We start from the raw sequence: 18,706 nt of genomic DNA on the forward strand, positions 1-18,706 counted from the left end.
GTTTTTGATATTGACCGTCAATGTTAGCTTGTCAGTCTGTCTAGCTGCTACAACAAGACCGCTGCTGTGTGTGTGCGTGTGCGCGTGTGTGTTAGACAAGTCAACAGAACAGGGCCCGGTTGACTGATAAAACACTAGTAAGCTTAAGTTCTAACGATGCATCTTTCCTACAACAGCCGAAGATGTAACATGCGTTTCCCAAAACAACACAGAGAACGGTCGCTAAGTGCGTCCTTGGAGCATGTGTCCATACTGATAGATCAGCTTTCTCTAATAAAATCTTAACATTAGAATGATTTCACAATACTGACTACGGATCAGATCCAAGAGAGATACTACCACCTACGTCTGCAAATGTTGAGGTGGCTTATTCTAGTGCTTACCCAATAAAAATGCCCTAAATCACCAATTTGGCACATCATTGCTCATGTTAGGCTACACCATGAAATATATTGAGTCAAATTACAGACAGTAGCAACATAGAAATCAATTGATTGAACATGAAATGTCTTCAATACGATTGAAATAGGCCTATAGCCTACTGTTTATATTTTAATGCAGTCATGTCAATTTTCATTTGAAGCATCTTTTTATATGTTGCTTGTTCGTATCAATTGCAAAGACATTAGCAACTTTGTATTTGTAGTCCACTTCGTTCTCAAGTTATTGGCAGTTAGAGAGATTCTCTGTAACAGAGATTCTCACACAATTCTGTGTGTATAAAGTGACGAGGAGGACAAAACAAATATCTAACGACCCACTTAGATGTTCTACGAGTGGTCTGAGGCAGGCGTTAGATTCAGAATGTTTTCAAGTGCAACGTTATAAACGATGGTTTTGGGAAACAGCTTGGAGATTTAACTATGTTCCTACGAAGGTTCTAACAATGAACTTAGCCTTAAGATGCTTTATGGGAAACCGGGCCCTGGACTTGTCTTGTACACCACTTTTGCTGTGTGCCTTTAGTTTGTCTGGTTCTGCTTCAGCTAGTTTAAGTCAATGTCTAGTGTTTGTTAATGGTTATACTAACTGGCATCAGGGCAACAACTTCATGTTTGTGCTTTATTCAGGTTGTCCTAACTTGTCCATTTTAGTCTCTTCAACTTTCTGTCTGTTACCTGGAGTTAAATGTTGAGTAGGTAGGTAGAGAGAGAAGCCCACATCCCGGCTCCATTGGTGTGTACATGTCTCAGTCTACCCATCAAAAGATGTTGTTTTTAGGAATGCAGTATTCATAAGTTGGGATCAGAGGCTTTTGGAGAAATCAAATTGTTTGTACAAGTACTTCAGAGTGGGTTTCGGAAGGTTAGTAAATATACTGACTCAACAAGACTAACAGTACAGACAGACAACTACTGGGCCAAAAGGCAATGACCCTTCAGTGGTCAGCTTAAGTTTCCAACCTGGTGTTGAAAGCCAGTCAGCCAACTGAGCTAAAGCCTAGCCGTTAATGGGTCTTCAGGTCTCAGGAATTAGTTAACCGACAGTATAGTACACAACCCTCGACTTCCATGTCGAGAATGTGTTTTAAAGAGCTTGTCATCCAATCACTGTGCAGAATACCCTGAGAGGTTGGGCTTACACAGCTTCTATTCCACAGCCTGCTGTTCACTTCCTACCATATCTTCCTGTCTCTCACATTCATTCCCTCTCTTTCTCAAGTTTGTTTTCTCTCCCTCTTCTCCTTTCTTTCCCCATCTCTTGGCCAGAGACTTCTTGGTGGGGGAAGGAGAAAATGCGGGATGGAAGAGAAAGGAAGAGGGAGGTAGAGAGAAAGGGATGGACGGAGGTGTGTTAGGGAGAAAGACAGTAGGGGAGCTTCTGTCTGCAGAACACACAAGGTAATGATTTTACTCCAGCCTGACCAAGGAAGGCCGTGGAGTATGCAGGGATGTGTGGAGGGAGAGCGGAGAAAGGGATGAACAGAGGGATGGAGAGAGGAGAGGTCTACCTGGCTGAGGATCAGTGGCACACAGCAGCAGCCAAGCCTCTGCTGCTCTGGAAGAATAACAAACCCTTTGGTCTGCTAAAATAGAAAATGGTATTTCTCTCCCTCTGCTCCTCCAGCTTTCTCCCCGCTCGCTTCTCTCCCCCCCCCCTCCACCCCTTTTCTGTAGTGAACAAGAGAGAGCTGCCACTCAAGAGACAGACATGAATCGATCGATAAACACATTTTTAAAAGAGAAATGAACAATACAGTTGGAGAGGAATTGATTAGGTATCGTGGAGTGTGTGGGCGCATTTCTGTGTTCAAATGCTCCATTGAATTGCAGCTTGATTATGGCCTCACCACCAGCTAAAAGACCAGCAGAAAAAGGGAGGGGGATTACTTTCCCCTCTCATTACTAGTTGGGATACAGTTTGTCAAAGTGACGGGTGGGGGATTAGTGTGTGTGTGTGTGTGTGTGTGTGTGTGTGTGTGTGTGTTGGGGACATGGATGATTCTACAGAAGTATGACAACGCGGCCTCCCGGGTGGCGCAGTGGTCTAGGGCACTGCATCGCAGTGCTAGCTGCGCCACCAGAGTCTCTGGGTTCGCGCCCAGGCTCTGTCGCAACCGGCCGCGACCGGGAGGTCCGTGGGGCGACGCACAATTGGGCTAGCGTCGTCCGGGTTAGGGAGGGTTTGGCCGGTAGGGATATCCTTGTCTCATCGCGCTCCAGCGACTCCTGTGGCGGGCCGGGCGCAGTGCGCGCTAACCAAGGGGGCCAGGTGCACGGTGTTTCCTCCGACACATTGGTGCGGCTGACTTCCGGGTTGGAGGCGCGCTGTGTTAAGAAGCAGTGCGGCTTGGTTGGGTTGTGCTTCGGAGGACGCATGGCTTTCGACCTTCGTCTCTCCCGAGCCCGTACGGGAGTTGTAGCGATGACACAAGATAGTAATTATTAGCGATTGGATACCACGAAAATTGGGGAGAAAAGGGGAGAAAATTTAAATTAAAAAAAAGATAAAAAAAATAAATAAAAAAATATGACAACACTGACAGACCTCCGGACCACACACAGGAACTCGCTCTGCCTCTGAAGCCCAGCAATGAGTCACTCTGATCAGGCACAAAGACCCCCTACAAGCCCCTTTAACCTCCAACCTTCTCCAACTACCTGCACATTTACCCACCTCTATCCTAGCTTTAAGGCACTCTTTCAGCCTCAGACACCCCAACCAGCCCCTAACTACCAACCCCCAGAAACTACCATCACCAACTCCAGCTCATCCAGTCCTACTCCTAGCTGCAGCCCAGATGCTGTTTACGTGGGCATGGATTGTGCTGGGGAGACTGGCAGCTGGGACCGCCTGCCTTCCCCCTCTGTCGCACTCTCCCTGCCCATCGCTCTCTCCCTCTTCCAGACTGGTACTGTAAGAGTGGTGGTGGTGTTGTGTTGGGACAAAAAACCCTGTCAAAGAGAGGTGCTGTGAGGATAGCGGTCACCAATGTGTGCCAGAACACACCCCGAGAATATCAGAACCCAGTGCCAGAACACACCCCGAGAATATCAGAACCCAGTGCCAGAACACACCCCGAGAATATCAGAACCCAGTGCCAGAACACACCCCGAGAATATCAGAACCCAGTGCCAGAACACACCCCATGGAAGGAGAGAGACTAAATGTCAAACTTCAGCAAACCCCATCTGTACCCAACTAACAACAAGCACGTTTTGGACAGACAGGAGACTCACCCTACCCAAAATCTAAAATCAGCACATTTTGATTTTTTACATCAACAAATAACCTTAAATTAATTACATTTTCATCGCATCAAAATTAAGAGAAACAATAAATACATTTCGTCAAGTTTTTTTTTCAAAGTATCTTTCCCAATATATTGTATATTGTCCCATACAATAATAAACAAATGTTTTGTTTTTATTGACCCCACTGCAATCGGGACCCCGACAAAAAACACCCGTTTTGTGTTCCCCCCCAATGGTTAGAGTTACAGGTTTTATGTGAGTGAGGAAGAGTGAGAGAATAGGAGAAAACAAGAGACAGATAGAAAATCCATTTATCCAACAGACCAGGTTCCCCAATGCTAATGAGTTGACCATAGTGAGACCGACAAACACTTCCCTCTGCAACACCCCGCGTAGAGCAGGAGGGCATGTAGGGCCAACTGCTGAGAGCTCTAGATAGCATGTACCAAGGGGTGAAGATATGGGCTGCCAACCCCCAGATGTAATTATATACATACAGTTGAAGTCAGAAGTTTACATACACTCAGGTTGGAATCATTAAAACTTGTTTTTCAACCACTCCACAAATTTTTTGTTAACAAACTATAGTTTTGGCAAGTCGGTTAGGACATCTACTTTGTGCATGACAAGTAATTTTTCCAACAATTGTTTACAGACAAATTATTTCACTTAATCACAATTCCAGCAGGTCAGAAGTTTACATACACTAAGTTGACTGTGCCTTTAAACAGCTTGGAAGATTCCAGAAAATGATGTCATGGCTTTAGAAGCTTCTGATATGCTAATTGACATAATTTGAGTCAATTGGAGGTGTACCTGTGGATGTATTTCAAGGCCTACCTTCAAACTCAGTGCCTCTTTGCTTGACATCATGGGAAAATCAAAAGAAATAAGCCAAGACCTCAGAAAAAAAGTTGTAGACCTCCACAAGTCAGGTTCATCCAAACGCCTGAAGGTAACACGTTCATCTGTACAAACAATAGTATGCAGTATAAACACCATGGGACCACGCAGCTGTCATACTGCTCAGGAAGGAGACGCGTTCTGGCTCCTAGAGATGAACGTACGTTGGTGCGAAAAGTGCAAATCAATCCCAGAACAGCAGCAAAGGACCTTGTGAAGATGCTGGAGGAAATGGGTACAAAAGTAACTATATCCACAGTGAAACGAGTCCTATATCGACATAACCAGAAAGGCCGCTCAGCAAGGAAGAAGCCACTGCTCAAGAACTGCCATAAAAAAGCCAGACTACGGTTTGCAACTGCACATGGGGACAAAGATCGTACTTTTTGGAGAAATGTCCTCTGGTCTGATGAAACAAAAATAGAACTGTTTGGCCATAATAACCATCGTTATGTTTGGAGGAAAAAGGAGGAGGCTTGCAAGTCGAAGAACACCATCCCAAACCGTGAAGCACGGGGGTGGCAGCATCATGTTGTGGGGGTGCTTTGCTGCAGGGGGGACTGGTGCACTTCACAAAATAGATGGCATCATGAGGCAGGAAAATTATGTGGATATATTGAAGCAACATCTCAAGACATCAGTCAGGAAGTTAAAGCTTGGTCACAAATGGGTCTTCCAAATGGACAATGACCCCAAGCATACTTCCAAAGTTGTAGCAAAATGGCTAAAGGACAACAAAGTCAAAGTATTGCAGTGGCCATCACAAAGCCCTGACCTCAATGCTATAGAAAATGTGTGGGCAGAACTGAAAAAGCATGTGCGAGCAAGGAGGCCTACAAACCTGACTCAGTTACACCAGCTCTGTCAGGAGGAATGGGCCAAAATTCACCCAAATTAATGTGGGAAGCTTGTGGAAGGCTACCTGAAACGTTTGACCCAAGTTAAACAATTTAAAGTCAATGCTACCAAATACTAATTGAGTGTATAAACTTCTGACCCACTGGGAATGTGATGAAATAAATAAAAGCTTAAATAAATCACTCTCTATACTATTATTCTGACATTTCACATTCTTAAAATGATGTGGTGATCCTAACTGACCTAAGACGGGGAATTTTTACAAGACTTAAATGTCAGGAATTGTGAAAAACTGAGTTTAAATGTATTTGGCTAAGGTGTATGTAAACTTCCGACTTCAACTGTATATATCCTTCTGTTGTTTGACTAGCAAGAAGATCTCTCTCTCATGAGTGAACTAACTCAGGAGCTGGCACTATGTATAGTGGGAAAAGAGAATGATAGATGCAGGATCAAATCTAACTTTATTTGCCACAACAAGTGTAGACTTTACCGTGAAATGCTTACTTACAAGCCCTTAACCAACAGTGCAGTTCAAGAAGAAAATATTTACCAAGTAGGCTAAAATAAAAAGTAACACAATAAGAATAATGAGGCTATATACAGGGGGCACCAGTACCGAGTCAGTGTGTGGGGGAACAGGCTAGTTGAGGTAATCTGTACATGTAGGTGGGGGTGAAGTGACTATGCATGGGTAACAAACAAACAGCAAGTAGCAGCAGTGTACAAGGGGGGGGTCAATGTAAATTGTCCGGTGGCGATTTTTATGAATTGTTCAGCAGTGTAATGGCTTGGAGGTAGAAGCTGTTGAGGAGCCTTTTGGTCCTAGACTTGGCGCTCCAGTACCGCTTGCCGTGCGGTAGCAGAGAAAACACGATGACAGAGAGACGGAGATAACGAGATTGGGGGAAAGCGAGTGGTGAAGTGAAAATATGATGAACACGAAGTGTGTGTGTGCAAGGAAAAATGTGGTGCCGGGCAGTATTTTAATTTAATGGACATTTTAGAAATGTGTCTGACCCATTGGGTGCATAACCTGATTAGGGTGTCCACCCACGGTGTTTAGGATGACAGAAATCACATTTAGATTATGGTAATTCATAACCTGATTAGGGTGTCCACCCACGGTGTTTAGGATAACAGGAATCACATTTAGATTATGGTAATTCGTCTTAACAGAACATGCAACTTGAGGATGTAACGATGTGCGTCTTTCTTACCAAATTCCGATGCGCACTTTGAAGATGTTAGAAAAACTGCATTTACTTTTCCTCAGCCAACAAAATGGGTAACGAAGAGCAAAATCACTAGCCCAAGTCAATCAACTATCCCCCGTAGTAGAAAAGTTGACCTATTTTATTGGTCAGCTTGTCGTTCTGTGCGAATAAGAAATGGGCTATTTGAAACAGAATCCGGGACATATTTTACACACACACATATTTTTTTTTTAAGCAATGAAGCTGATGCAACATCAATGTTTAGCTTAAAATTATGATAAATTATTTATTCACATTATAAGCACAGCAATGCACACAATGCAAATGTTGGTCCGTAATGCAATTAGCAGGAAAACACCATTGTCAAAAGCACACTGCACATGAGTGACAGAGATGAAAATATCCATTAGAAATTTTGAAAGAGGGGAGAACTAAAGATGCAACAACTAATACGACTTGCTAATGACTAGGGTTGTGCCTTTGGCTACTGGACAATGAAAGAAATAGGCTAGGCCTACTGGTTTCAAATGGCAAATGGAAGTGTTTATAAAATAATTGGTCGGATATTTGGCTAGGCTACTTTGAAGCAAGGTAAGACATGCCTCACAATATGAAGGGAAACGTTCAGGTTTCAAATAATCAAGTCTATGTTTTCAAAATGCTTACTGCCTCCAGGCCATTGCAAAGTGGTGTGACGCGCTGAAGCCTATATGCACTTGAATGGCGAATGGGAAGCATGCTTCAAATTACCAGTTGAAAAATAAAAATTGCTATTTTTAAATCATGGCCTTCAAAAAACTTTAACACGCCATTGCATTTAAAATTTCTACGCAATGATTGGGCTTATAAAAGCACGTTTCACTCCAGCAGCAACTACTAAACTGTTACAGAACCGTAGCAGTAGCTCTCACACTGTCTGTCAGATGTTTCGCTTATAGGTTCTGTATCTGTATGCTGTGCGCGTGTGATAAACATAACTAATTTAAATGGCAAAAAAACGCCCACAAACTTTCACCATTTAAGCGATCAACTCCAAACCAACGTTGAGATGTTCAGACTGCCCCTGTTTAGATTGCTTGTAAAAGGATTTGATAACATGTATACTTTTTGAACGAACGATTTTAAATCCTTCTCCTTTAATTTTGTAATTTCAAAATTCCATCTTCTATTGATTAGATACTCTACATGACCAGAAGTATGTGGACACCTGTTCATCGAACATCTCACTCCAAAATCATGGGCATTAATATGGAGTCCCCCCCCTTTGCTGCTAAAACAGCCTCCACTCTTCTGGGAAGGCTTTCCACTAGATGTTGGTACATTACTCCGGGGACTAGCTTCCATTCAGCACAAGAGCATTAGTGAGGTCGGGCGCTGATGTTGGGAATGTTATTTGTCTGTTAGGGTAGGCTACACTACGCCTTTTTCATTTCACTTGTCTGTAAAGTAACTAACTTCCATCACTAGGCGACCAGAACTATCAATCCTAGCCTGCAAGCTGCCTGCACGCAGACCACTCTTTCTTTAAAAAAGTACAGTAAAGTTTGTTAAATATCACAACTTACCGAGGCATTTAGTACAAAGAAAGCAAATATTGCTACCCTACCATAAAATATAGCATAAACAACACTGCAGGACATCAGGCAGCAACATTTGTTGGTGTCAGGGAAACAATAGAACACTATAACCAGGAGCACAATTCTACTGTCTGAAAAGGTAGACGCTTCTAATGCGCTACTTTTTTTAAACTATTGTTGTCTGAAAAGTTATCAATTATTGACATGCTACTGTAGCTGCGTTCTCTCTCTGTAAAGGGTCGCAGTAGACATAATTCCATTGCCCGGCCCTAGCGGTGATACATACGTAATAGGACTATTATTCTGCATTGTGAATTGTTATAATTTTTACTTATCATTTTAAATGGAAAAACGATTTTTTTTAAAAGTCTGTTTAAACAGTAAAATGTTTTCCATTTGTCACATCCATAATAACTATATACATTTGCATAAAATAGCATTAAATAACTCACCAAAAGTAACTATTGAACCGTTCAAGCTAGAGACCAAACCAACTTCCTCATGTTCAGGCTATCATAACTTCACATTCTTAACATTTAAACTATAAACAGTGGTTATTTGTGTAAAATGTAATGGATCAAAAGACCAAAAAATAAGGACACAGTGGTAAACATTTTAAATGCTATCACTCTTTAACCATTTCAGCTGCAAACATTAAAACATTAACATTTTCATAAATACTTTAAAACAAGCACAACATTTTCTTTTGGAATGTACTTTTCTAGTTTTGCAATGGGATTTTTTTTATTTTCCTGGGCAATTCGCTTGTGCCAGATTTTATTTATCGGCTTTTCCTTTTATTTTATTTTAAAATCGGCCAAAAGCTGGCTATTACCGGCTAACAGAAACCCTGGTGTGTTTAGCCTACCTCCTGTGGTAGCTGTGTGTAGCAGGTCTCTGTGGTGGCGAGGATGAGGAGGGGGGTGAAAGAGGGGACGTCCTGGAGCAGAGAAAGAAAGGTGTTCTTTACAGTGTCGCTAACCGAATCCCACCAATCACAGATGTGCGGCATGAACACCACACTGGGCACGCTCCGACGCGCCTCACAGAACACCTGACGGACACACACAACAGCCAAACATCATACATTTGCGATATACATATTTGCGATCTGTATGAGTGTGTGTGTGTGTGTGTTTATATATGTAGAGGTGTGTGTGTTACCTGAGCGCAGGACTCCTCAGGTGTCTTGGCGCTGACAGAGTAGAGTGTGGGCAGGTCTAGACGGTGGACAGACAGCTTGTCCAGGTAGTGTAACACAGCAGGGGCCAGGTGAGAACCCTGTCCCGAGCCGGGGGGACCCGCCAGCAGCAGGCGAGGCCGGTACGACGTGGGCTGGTGGAGAGCTGATCTGGAGGGAGAAGAAGAGGAGAATCAGCTTCTCTTTTTTAAATGTGTCCTTACATTACCAAATAGGCCATCAGTCTCCAGTTGATTGATTAAACTAAAAACTGTTAGACTATAATGTCCATAATCATATTTCATAATCTTTAAACATATTAGCCATCTATATCAGATAAAGTACCAAGTAGATTGATGTGAATCTAATAGAGAACATTTATCTTCCCTCTCCTGTATTGATGACAGGACTGAAGGATGACTAATGGTTTTAACTTTGACTTTGCTCATGTCATTCGCCTTGTGGCCACAAGGTGGCATTAAAATGCCCTGATACAGTGGGGTGTGTGTGGCTAGGGGTAGAGGTGTGTTCTGTAGTCAGACTCACGTGGTGAAGTGTAGGAAGGGTGTGTGTGCCGTAGAGGGGTGTGTGTGCATCTTAGGGGATCCAGGCTGGAGGTGGTAGATGGAGGGAGCTGCTCCATCCGTCTCCTCTTCACTGAACTCCTCCTCTAGCAGATTGTCAATGTCTAGTAGGAAGGAAGGCCAGGAGGAAATACTGTCAAACAAACTGTGTGCCACCTAGGAATAAAACTGAAAACCCAGATGTGAAAACTCCTTCGCATTGAGTTGATCAGGCTGTTGATTGAGGCCTGCGGAATGTTGTCCCACTCCTCGTCAATGGCTGTGCGAAGTTGCTGGATATTGTCGGAAACTGGAACACGTTGTCGTATATGTCGATCCAGAGCATCCCAAACCTGCTCAATGGGTGACATGTCTGGTGAGTATGCAGGCCATGGAAGAACTGGGACATTTTCCGCTTCCAGGACTTATGTACAGATCCTTGCAACATGGGGCCGTGCATTATTATGCTGAAACTTGATGTGATGGCGGTGGATGAATGTCACGACAAATGGGCCTCAGGATCTCTGTGCATTCAAATTGCCAACAATAAAATGCAATTGTGTTCGTTGTCCTTAGCTTATGCCTGCCCATACCATAACCCCACCACGGGGCACTCTGTTCACAACATTGACATCAGCAAACCGCTCGACCACACGACGCCATACATGCTGTCTGCCATCTGCCGGGTACAGTTGAAACTGGGATTCATCTGTGAAGAGCACACTTCTCCAGCGTGCCAGTGGCCATCGGAGATAAGCATTCGGCCACTGAAGTCGGTTACGACCCCGAGCTGCAATCAGGTCAAGACCCTGGTGAGGACAACAAGCACGCAGATGAGCTTCCATGAGACGATTTCTGACAGTTTGTGCAGAAATTCTTTGGTTGTGCAAAACCCAGTTTCATCAGCTGTCCAGGTGGCTGGTCTCAGACGATCCCACAGGTAAAAGCCAGATGTGTTTTATAAAATTTCCACAAAAATGTTTAAGTCCTTCCAATTTAAAATAACTTCTATTAACAACCCATTGAGCAGAAATTGCTACAGCAAGGGGGGAAAAAACTAGAGAAAGCTCTAGTCTTATTAGTAGAGACATCATGGTTTATTAGGGAGGACGGTGGAGTGGTAAATGGAAGTTATTAAAAGAAGCATGAGATGGTACAACTCCCAGCAGATATGGTGTGTGTGTGAGTGAGTGAGTGAGTGAGTGAGTGAGTGAGTGAGTGAGTGAGTGAGTGAGTGAGTGAGTGAGTGAGTGAGTGAGTGAGTGAGTGAGTGAGTGAGTGAGTGAGAGAGAGAGAGAGAGAGCGCGGGGGGGGGGAAGGAGAGCAAAATAGGGAGCAAAAAGAGAGACGAACAGAAAGAGCAATCCCCAGACGGACAGAAAGAGCGATCCCGTACCTCCTCTACTCTCCCTGTGCTGTGATTCTGCATGGGGGAAGACTCGGAGCAGGACCTCCAGCACTGTGTCCAGTGTGTTGGCCAGTAGGGGGCGTATGTTTGGGGCCAGGGCTCGGCCTGGAGGGGCCTGGGCTCTCTGGGAGGCTGGGACTATAGTCCGCAGGGCGCGGCTGAAGTCCCCAGGCCCCAGCACGATGGTACTGATAGAGACAGATAGATCAATAAATGAATACTTGATCCAGAATGGAAATTCAGTGTCAGCAGATCATACAGATTTAGGGGAGAATTCAAACTTTTCTAAAATTCTAATTCTAATTCTCCACTTCATTCAAATTGTGTATTAACCATGCTTTGATGTCAATGGGAGACTACATGGAAATTAAACTTAAGTGGAAGTTAGGATTGGCCCCATGCAGACAAGACGATGGATTCCAGTCCATTAATATGGACTTTCAGTGTCCTCCTCTCCATGGATACCTGACATCCAGCTGCAGCTTAACACTGCTGCCGTAGATCTGGGGGTAGCGCCGCCGCAGCGCCGCCAGGGCCGTCTCTGTGCAAAGTGCTTTGATGTCGGCACCGCAGTAACCTGGAGCAAGGGAGTGGAGTAAATGAAAGAACCGAAAAGGAAGTAAACTAAACATCTACACTACCGTTCAAAAGTTTGGGGTCACTTAGAAATGTCCTTGTTTTTGAAATTAAAGCAAAAATTGTGTGTCCATTAAAATAACATCAAATTGATTAGAAATACAGGGTAGACATTTTTAATGTTGTAAATGACTGTTGTAGCTGGAAACGGCTGATGTTTTACAGAATATCTACATAGGCATACAGAGGCCCATTATCAGCAACCATCACTCATGTGTTACAATAGCACATTGTGTTAGCTAATCCAAGTGTATCATTTTAAAAAGGCTAATTGATCATTAGAAAACCCTTTTGCAATTATGTTAGCACAGCTGAAAACTGTCGTTCTAATTAAAGAAGAAATAAAACTGGCCTTCTTTAATCTGGAGCATCAGCATTTGTGGGTTCGATTACAGGCTCAAAATGGCCAGAAACAAAGTACTTTCTTCTGAAACTTGTCAGACTATTCTTGTTCTGAGAAATTAAGGCGATTCCATGCGAGAAATTCCCAAGAAACTGAAGATCTCCCTTCACAGAACAGCGCAAACTGGCTTTAACCAGTATAGAAAGAGTGGGAGGCCCCGGTGCACAACTGAGCAAGAGGACAAATACATTAGTGTCTAGTTTGAGAAACAGACGCCTCGCAAGTCCTCAACTGGCAGCTTCATTAAATAGTACCCGCAAAACACCAGTCTCAACAGCAACAGTGAAGAGGTGACTACGGGATGCTGGGCTTCTAGCCTTCTAGGCAGAGTTGCAAAGAAAAAGCCATATATCAGACTGGCCAATAAAAATAAACGATTAAGATGGGCAAAATAACACAGACACTGGACAGAGGAAGATTGGAAAAAAGTTATGGACAGACAAATCTAAGTTTGAGGTTTTCGGATCACAAAGAACATTCGTGAGACGCAGAAAAAAAACGAAAAGAATCTGGAGGACTGCTTGACGCCATCTGTCAAGCATGGCGGAGGCAATGTGATGGTCTGGGGGTGCTTTGGTGGTGGTAAAGTGAGAGATTTGTACAGGGTAAAAGGGATCTTGAGGAAGGAAGGCTATCACTCCATTTTGCAACGCCATGCCATACCCTGTGGACGGCGCTTAATTGGAGCCAATTTCCTCCTACAACAAGACAATGACCCAAAGCACAGCTCCAAACTATGCAAGAACTATTTAGCGAAGAAGCAGTCAGCTGGTATTCTGTCTATAATGGAGTGGCCAGCAGTCACTGGACCTCAACCCTATTGAGCTGTTGTGGGAACAGCTTGACCATATGGTACGTAAGTGCCCATCAAGCTAATCCAGTTTGTGGGAGGTGCTTCAGGAAGCATGGGGTGAAATCTCTTCAGATTACCTCAACAAATTGACAACTAGAATGCCAAAGGTCTGCAAAGCTGTAGTTGCTGCAAATGGAGGATTCTTTGACGAAAGCAAAGTTTGAAGGACAATTATTTCAATTAAAAATCATTATTTATAACCTTGTCAACGTCTTGACTATAATTCCTATTCATTTTGCAACTCATTTCATGTAGGTTTTCATGGAAAACAAGGCAATGTATAAGTGACCCGAAACTTTTGAACGGTAGAGTACGTAAAAGTTGTAAACGTTAATAAACCTAATATAAGTCAATCTCTCTTACCAACACATTTCTCAGCCAGCTCATCCACAAACTGCTCAGCCAGTCTGGGGTTCCAGTCCCGAGTGTGGATCTCAAGGATTTGCCTTCGGGCCTAGGAACAGAGAGAAAAAGACAAAGACCGAAGGAGAGGGAAATACAGGGATAAAGAAACCATTTAATAAATAACAAAAACCACCCTGCTCACACCACAGTGGGTTTTTGGTCTCTCTGCCAGCTGTCTCCCTGTGTGTGTGTGTGTACAAAATGTTGACGTATGTAACCATAAAACAATGTGATGTTATCGCCCCCTATTGGTCAACCCATTTTTTTTTTTTTACTAAAACGACAGATGGGCTATAGTGGGTAATCGAATGCAACTGGACGAATCATGACGAAAGATACTGTTGTTGAAAGCCTGAGCAGAGATGGTCCTTTCTGGTGGAGGAGCATCAGCATGGAGCAGGTTAGTGTGCGTGTGTGTGTGTGTGTGTGTGTGTGTGTGTGTGTGTGTGTGTGTGTGTGGCGCTGTGATGGAGCAGTGAAGAATGGGCCGTCCTACCGTAGTGACATCCTTGGCTGGATAGAAGCAGTCTACAGGCTTCACAACTGGATAATAATTGCTTTATTTGCCTCAAAATAACAGAAAAATAAATAATACTGTTTGTTCTACCTACCGTAAAGCTGTGATTGAGAATAGCCTATGGCTAGGCTGTATAGAATTTCATTCTTGTAATCCACAATTTCAGGACAACACCTTCGTAGGCTAGAATATTTGGCATATAAACTACAGTTCGTAACTTAAACTTGTCGTAAAGTTAGTATGAGGCCAGTAGGCGAAATGAGCATGGGTTATTAGCCATCTGGTTTTCAGCCTCGCATGGAGGGATTTTCCATGCCCGCAAGATCACATCTTCCTTAAGATTAAACTTGTCATTAGATTTTTCTATAGGATATTGATATTATTTGATGTCTCATTATTAGTCTCCTGGCTCCTTACAGTTTACAGGCTTCAAATAACTGAGATGGAACTCCGTTACATTCATTGTTCGACCAGGAGAAAGCCATACATAAAATGAAGTGTAGCCTTCAGTCATAGTCATAGCCTATGGAATGGAGAGAGAGAAGGGAATATAGGCGAGGTAAAATAAAAATAGAAGCTAAACACAATATATATAATGGACACATCTTAACTCGTTTTTTTTTATAGTTTTAGCCTATAGCCTAATCCCCATCCATCTGACAGATCGACATTTTGCGCTGCTTTGGTGGAATTCTCCACTATCTGGCCTACATTCCTCTCATGTTCTGTATCACATATTTATTGAAATAGGCTATAGCAAATGGTAATAGGAAAATAAATTACTCAATGTCACTTGTGTGCTGCCCTGCTGTGCTGCCCTGCTGTGCTGCGAGACTCTGTTCTTTACTGCAGGGCACCAGCCAAGTTCAAGTAGGCTAAACCATCGTCTATCACATCACGATGTCGACAATCATCGTCGTAATATCGCCCAACCCTAGTGTGTGTGTCTCTGCTGAGGTCGACTGATTGCTATGCACCGCTGGGCTGGGACTGGCACACAGTCACACAGATACACTAAACTGGGACTAATGTGTGGAGTACATACACACAGAGCAGCGGCTGGAACACACACACACAAACAAGCATGACACTATCTTAACAAGGACAAAACTCCAAAAAACATACTATAACATCCATAGACATACTTTAAATGATTGGGATTACAGTATCAACACAGCACCAACATAGTGTATTCACTGATTGGGATTACAGTACCAACACATCACCAACATAGTGTATTCATTGTGCCATAATCCTATACATGATTCATATTGGCAGGTGTGTTGAAATTGTTAACTACCCCACTCCCTCACCTTCTTGTCAGGCAGGTTGAAGAGGAACTCCCTGTCAAAGCGTCCAGGCCTCCGTAGAGCAGGGTCTATGGAGTCCAGTCTATTGGTAGCACCGATCACCACGATTTCCCCTCGGCTGTCCAGACCATCCATCAACGCCAGCAAAGTGGACACTATGGAGCTGGAGGAGGAGAGGAAAGAGGGATAGTGAGGGAGAGAGGGGAGAGATTATGGTCAAACCATAGTAAAAACTGATCACTCACTTTCATTATTGATTATCAGAGACCATCATCAAATGGAGACTACTAAACCCAACTGCTACTCCTGCGTCAAATAGTACCTGTGTATCTGGTCCTGTCTGCTGGAGCGCACTGGGGCCAGCCCGTCTATCTCATCAAAGAAGATTATGGAAGGCCTCATCAGGTACGCCTAGAAGAGAGAGGAACAGACAACCTTAATACAATAATCACGAAAGTCTAACAACTCTCACAAAGTAACAACACACTGGACTAGAGGTCTTCACGGATCCACCTGTACCCGAATGGCCGAGACCCGGAAACCAGCAGGTCCAGATCCAGAATTCTAAATAATGTCACGGTCTGGGTCGGATCTGATATGGATTGTCACGGGTAAGCGTAGTTTTAACTGACTTTTCCGGAAAAGCCCATACAGATCAGAACGCGACTACTGCAGTAGAGAAAATTTTATAAATTATGCTGCTGCTCTGCTTTTCACGAGTGGAGCGTGTAGCTTGTTGATGGCCAATCAAAGCCGAATAGGCTACAGTCAGAGCCTCGCTACGTGTGTTGCAAAAGGCGATACACTTTATATACCAAAGTATGAAGACACCCGTTCAAATTAGTGGATTTGGCTACATCAGCCACACCCGCTGCTGACAGGTGTATAAAAATTGAGCACACAGCCATTCAATCTCCATAGACAAACATTGGCAGTAGAATGGCCTTACTGAAGAGCTCAGTTACTTTGAACATGGCACCGTCATAGGATGCCACCTTTCCAACAAGTCAGTTCGTGAAATTTCGGCCCTGCTTGAGCTGCCCCGGTCATCTGTAAGTGCTGTTATTGTGAAGTGGAAACTTCTAGGAGCAACAACGGCTCAGCCGCGAAGTGGTATGCCACACAAGCTCACAGAATCGTCTGTCCTCGGTTGCAACACTCACTACAGAGTTCCAAAATTGCCTCAAAGCAATCTCAGCACAATAACTGTTAGTCCGGAGCTTCATGAAATGGGTTTTCATGGCCGAGCAGCTGCACACAAGCCTAAGATCACCATACGCAATGCCAAGCGTCAGCTGGAGTGGTGTAAAGCTCGCCGCCATTGGACTCTGGAGAAACGGAAACACGTTCTCTGGAGTGATGAATCACGCTTCGCCATCTGGCTGTCCGACGAACTAATCTAGTTTTGGCGGATGCCAGGAGAAAGCTACATCCCCCAATGCATAGTGCGGTGGCAACTGTAAAGATTGGTGGAGGAGGAATAATGGTCTGGGGATGTTTTTCATGGTTCGGGTGCTTTTTCATGTGCTTCCAATTTTGCAGCAACAGTTTGGGGAAGGTTCTTTCCTGTTTCAGCATTCCTGTTTCAACCTAATTTGATGATCTAGTTTCGTTGGTGGAGTTTAAACACTTTCGATGTATAGATATCATAGAAGAGTGTAATTGTCTTTAGGACAGCTGTTTTAGTCAAAACTTTCGTGTTTTCTTTACATAATATGTAATTGTTGTACTGTATGTGTGTCTATAGTTTTGTTTAATGTTGTGTTTATGTATGTAAGTTGTTTTGTCTGAAACGTTGTTCCCCGGCTGCTATTGGACCAGGTCTCTCTTGGAAAAGAGATGTTCTCTATGAGGAAAAACCTGTATAAATAAAGGTTAAAAAAAATATATATAAAAAAAAAAAAGTAAATGCCCCTGTGCACAAAGTGAGGTCCATACAGAAATAGTTTGTCGAGATCAGTGTGGAAGAACTTGACTGGCCTGCACAGATGTCGAGATCGGTGTGGAAGAAGATGACTGGCCTGCACAGAGCCCTGACCTCAACCCAATCGAACACCTATGGAATGAATTGGAATGCCGACTGCGAGCCAGGTCTAATCGTCCAACATCAGTGCCCGACCTCACTAACGGTCGTGGCTGAATGGAAGCAAGTCCCCACAGCAACGTTCCAACATCTAGTGGAAAGTCTTCTCAGAAGAGTGGAGTTATTTGTAACTGTAGGATGAGAAAGTGCATGCACTGCAGCCTCAGTTAGCCTAGCTAGCTAATTTTAGCTAGCTTCTCCCAGTTTGATGCAATCAAGACGGGTTCTATGTAATCATATTGGATTCTAAATAGCCTAACTGTGGCAGTTATTAGTCTGCTATTGCGCGAGTCAGCTTGGTTGGTTGCCGTCACTCGCTCACAGTACAGCCTCTCCCCGCCTGCTAAAGCTGCTCCTCTCTCCCTCATCTCGTACTTTAGCAGCTCTGGTTAATAAAGTAGCATTAAATAATTACTTTTCTGCTGCTTTCTTCACTTTCATAGAGTCTGGTTCCAACCAGGTCTTTATGGAACGGGTCTAGTTGTCTTCGGATCCGTTCGGGAGGGGTCTCTATATATTGTTTTATTAAATGATGCATATCGGGACCGGGTGGGAAAGCCCTAGGTCCATTTCAGAACAGGTCCAATTGAAGACCTCTACTCTGGACTAGAGGTGCATCAGCTAGCCTAAACAGACAGTGTTTTGGTAAGCACACTAGAAACACACAGGTAATTAATGAAATAAAGTCCCTGATGCTGTCAAACTGATAAGCCTTGGCTCAAGCTCACCTGGTCGAAGAGCAGGCGTAGCTGTCGTTCTGATTCACCGACCCACTTGCTGAGGCAGTCAGCTCCCTTCCTCATGAAGAAAGACACTTTCTTGTCACCTTGACTAGACTCGTTGGCCAAAGCCCGTGCTACTAGGGTCTTTCCTGTACCTGGTGGGCCGTAGAACAGACACCCTCTGTAAGGGGGGGGGCAGAAAGAGCGAGAGACAGAGAGGTAAATAACAAGTCTCACTTTTATTGACTGAGGACCTACACATTGTGACTCTTCAGTTTTTCCCTCATCTGGCTTGTTGAAAGTAAATAACAGTTAGAAATGGCAAACAAAGAAGGATACATGCTTGATATGTCTGAACATGAATAATGCGAGTTTA

The 18,706-nt window shown here is 43.8% G+C and overlaps 1 protein-coding gene across 3 annotated transcripts in view; it reads right to left on the reverse strand.

Annotated features, from left to right (window-relative positions):
* atad2b (ATPase family AAA domain containing 2B) overlaps positions 1-18,706 on the reverse strand; it is a 136,208-nt gene that overhangs the window by 101,744 nt on the left and 15,758 nt on the right. For all 3 annotated transcript variants that reach the window (XM_071412969.1, XM_071412968.1, XM_071412970.1), the window contains exons 11-19: positions 18,337-18,511; positions 15,848-15,936; positions 15,529-15,688; positions 13,657-13,747; positions 11,867-11,978; positions 11,390-11,589; positions 9,977-10,118; positions 9,415-9,601; positions 9,119-9,304 (exon numbers count right to left, since the gene is read on the reverse strand). In XM_071412969.1, coding sequence (XP_071269070.1) covers positions 9,119-9,304; positions 9,415-9,601; positions 9,977-10,118; positions 11,390-11,589; positions 11,867-11,978; positions 13,657-13,747; positions 15,529-15,688; positions 15,848-15,936; positions 18,337-18,511 — 1,342 coding nt within the window. The remainder of the gene's footprint in view (positions 1-9,118; positions 9,305-9,414; positions 9,602-9,976; positions 10,119-11,389; positions 11,590-11,866; positions 11,979-13,656; positions 13,748-15,528; positions 15,689-15,847; positions 15,937-18,336; positions 18,512-18,706) is intronic.

This window comes from Salvelinus alpinus, chromosome 8, assembly GCF_045679555.1.
Source record: "Salvelinus alpinus chromosome 8, SLU_Salpinus.1, whole genome shotgun sequence".
Classification (NCBI taxonomy): domain Eukaryota; kingdom Metazoa; phylum Chordata; class Actinopteri; order Salmoniformes; family Salmonidae; genus Salvelinus; species Salvelinus alpinus.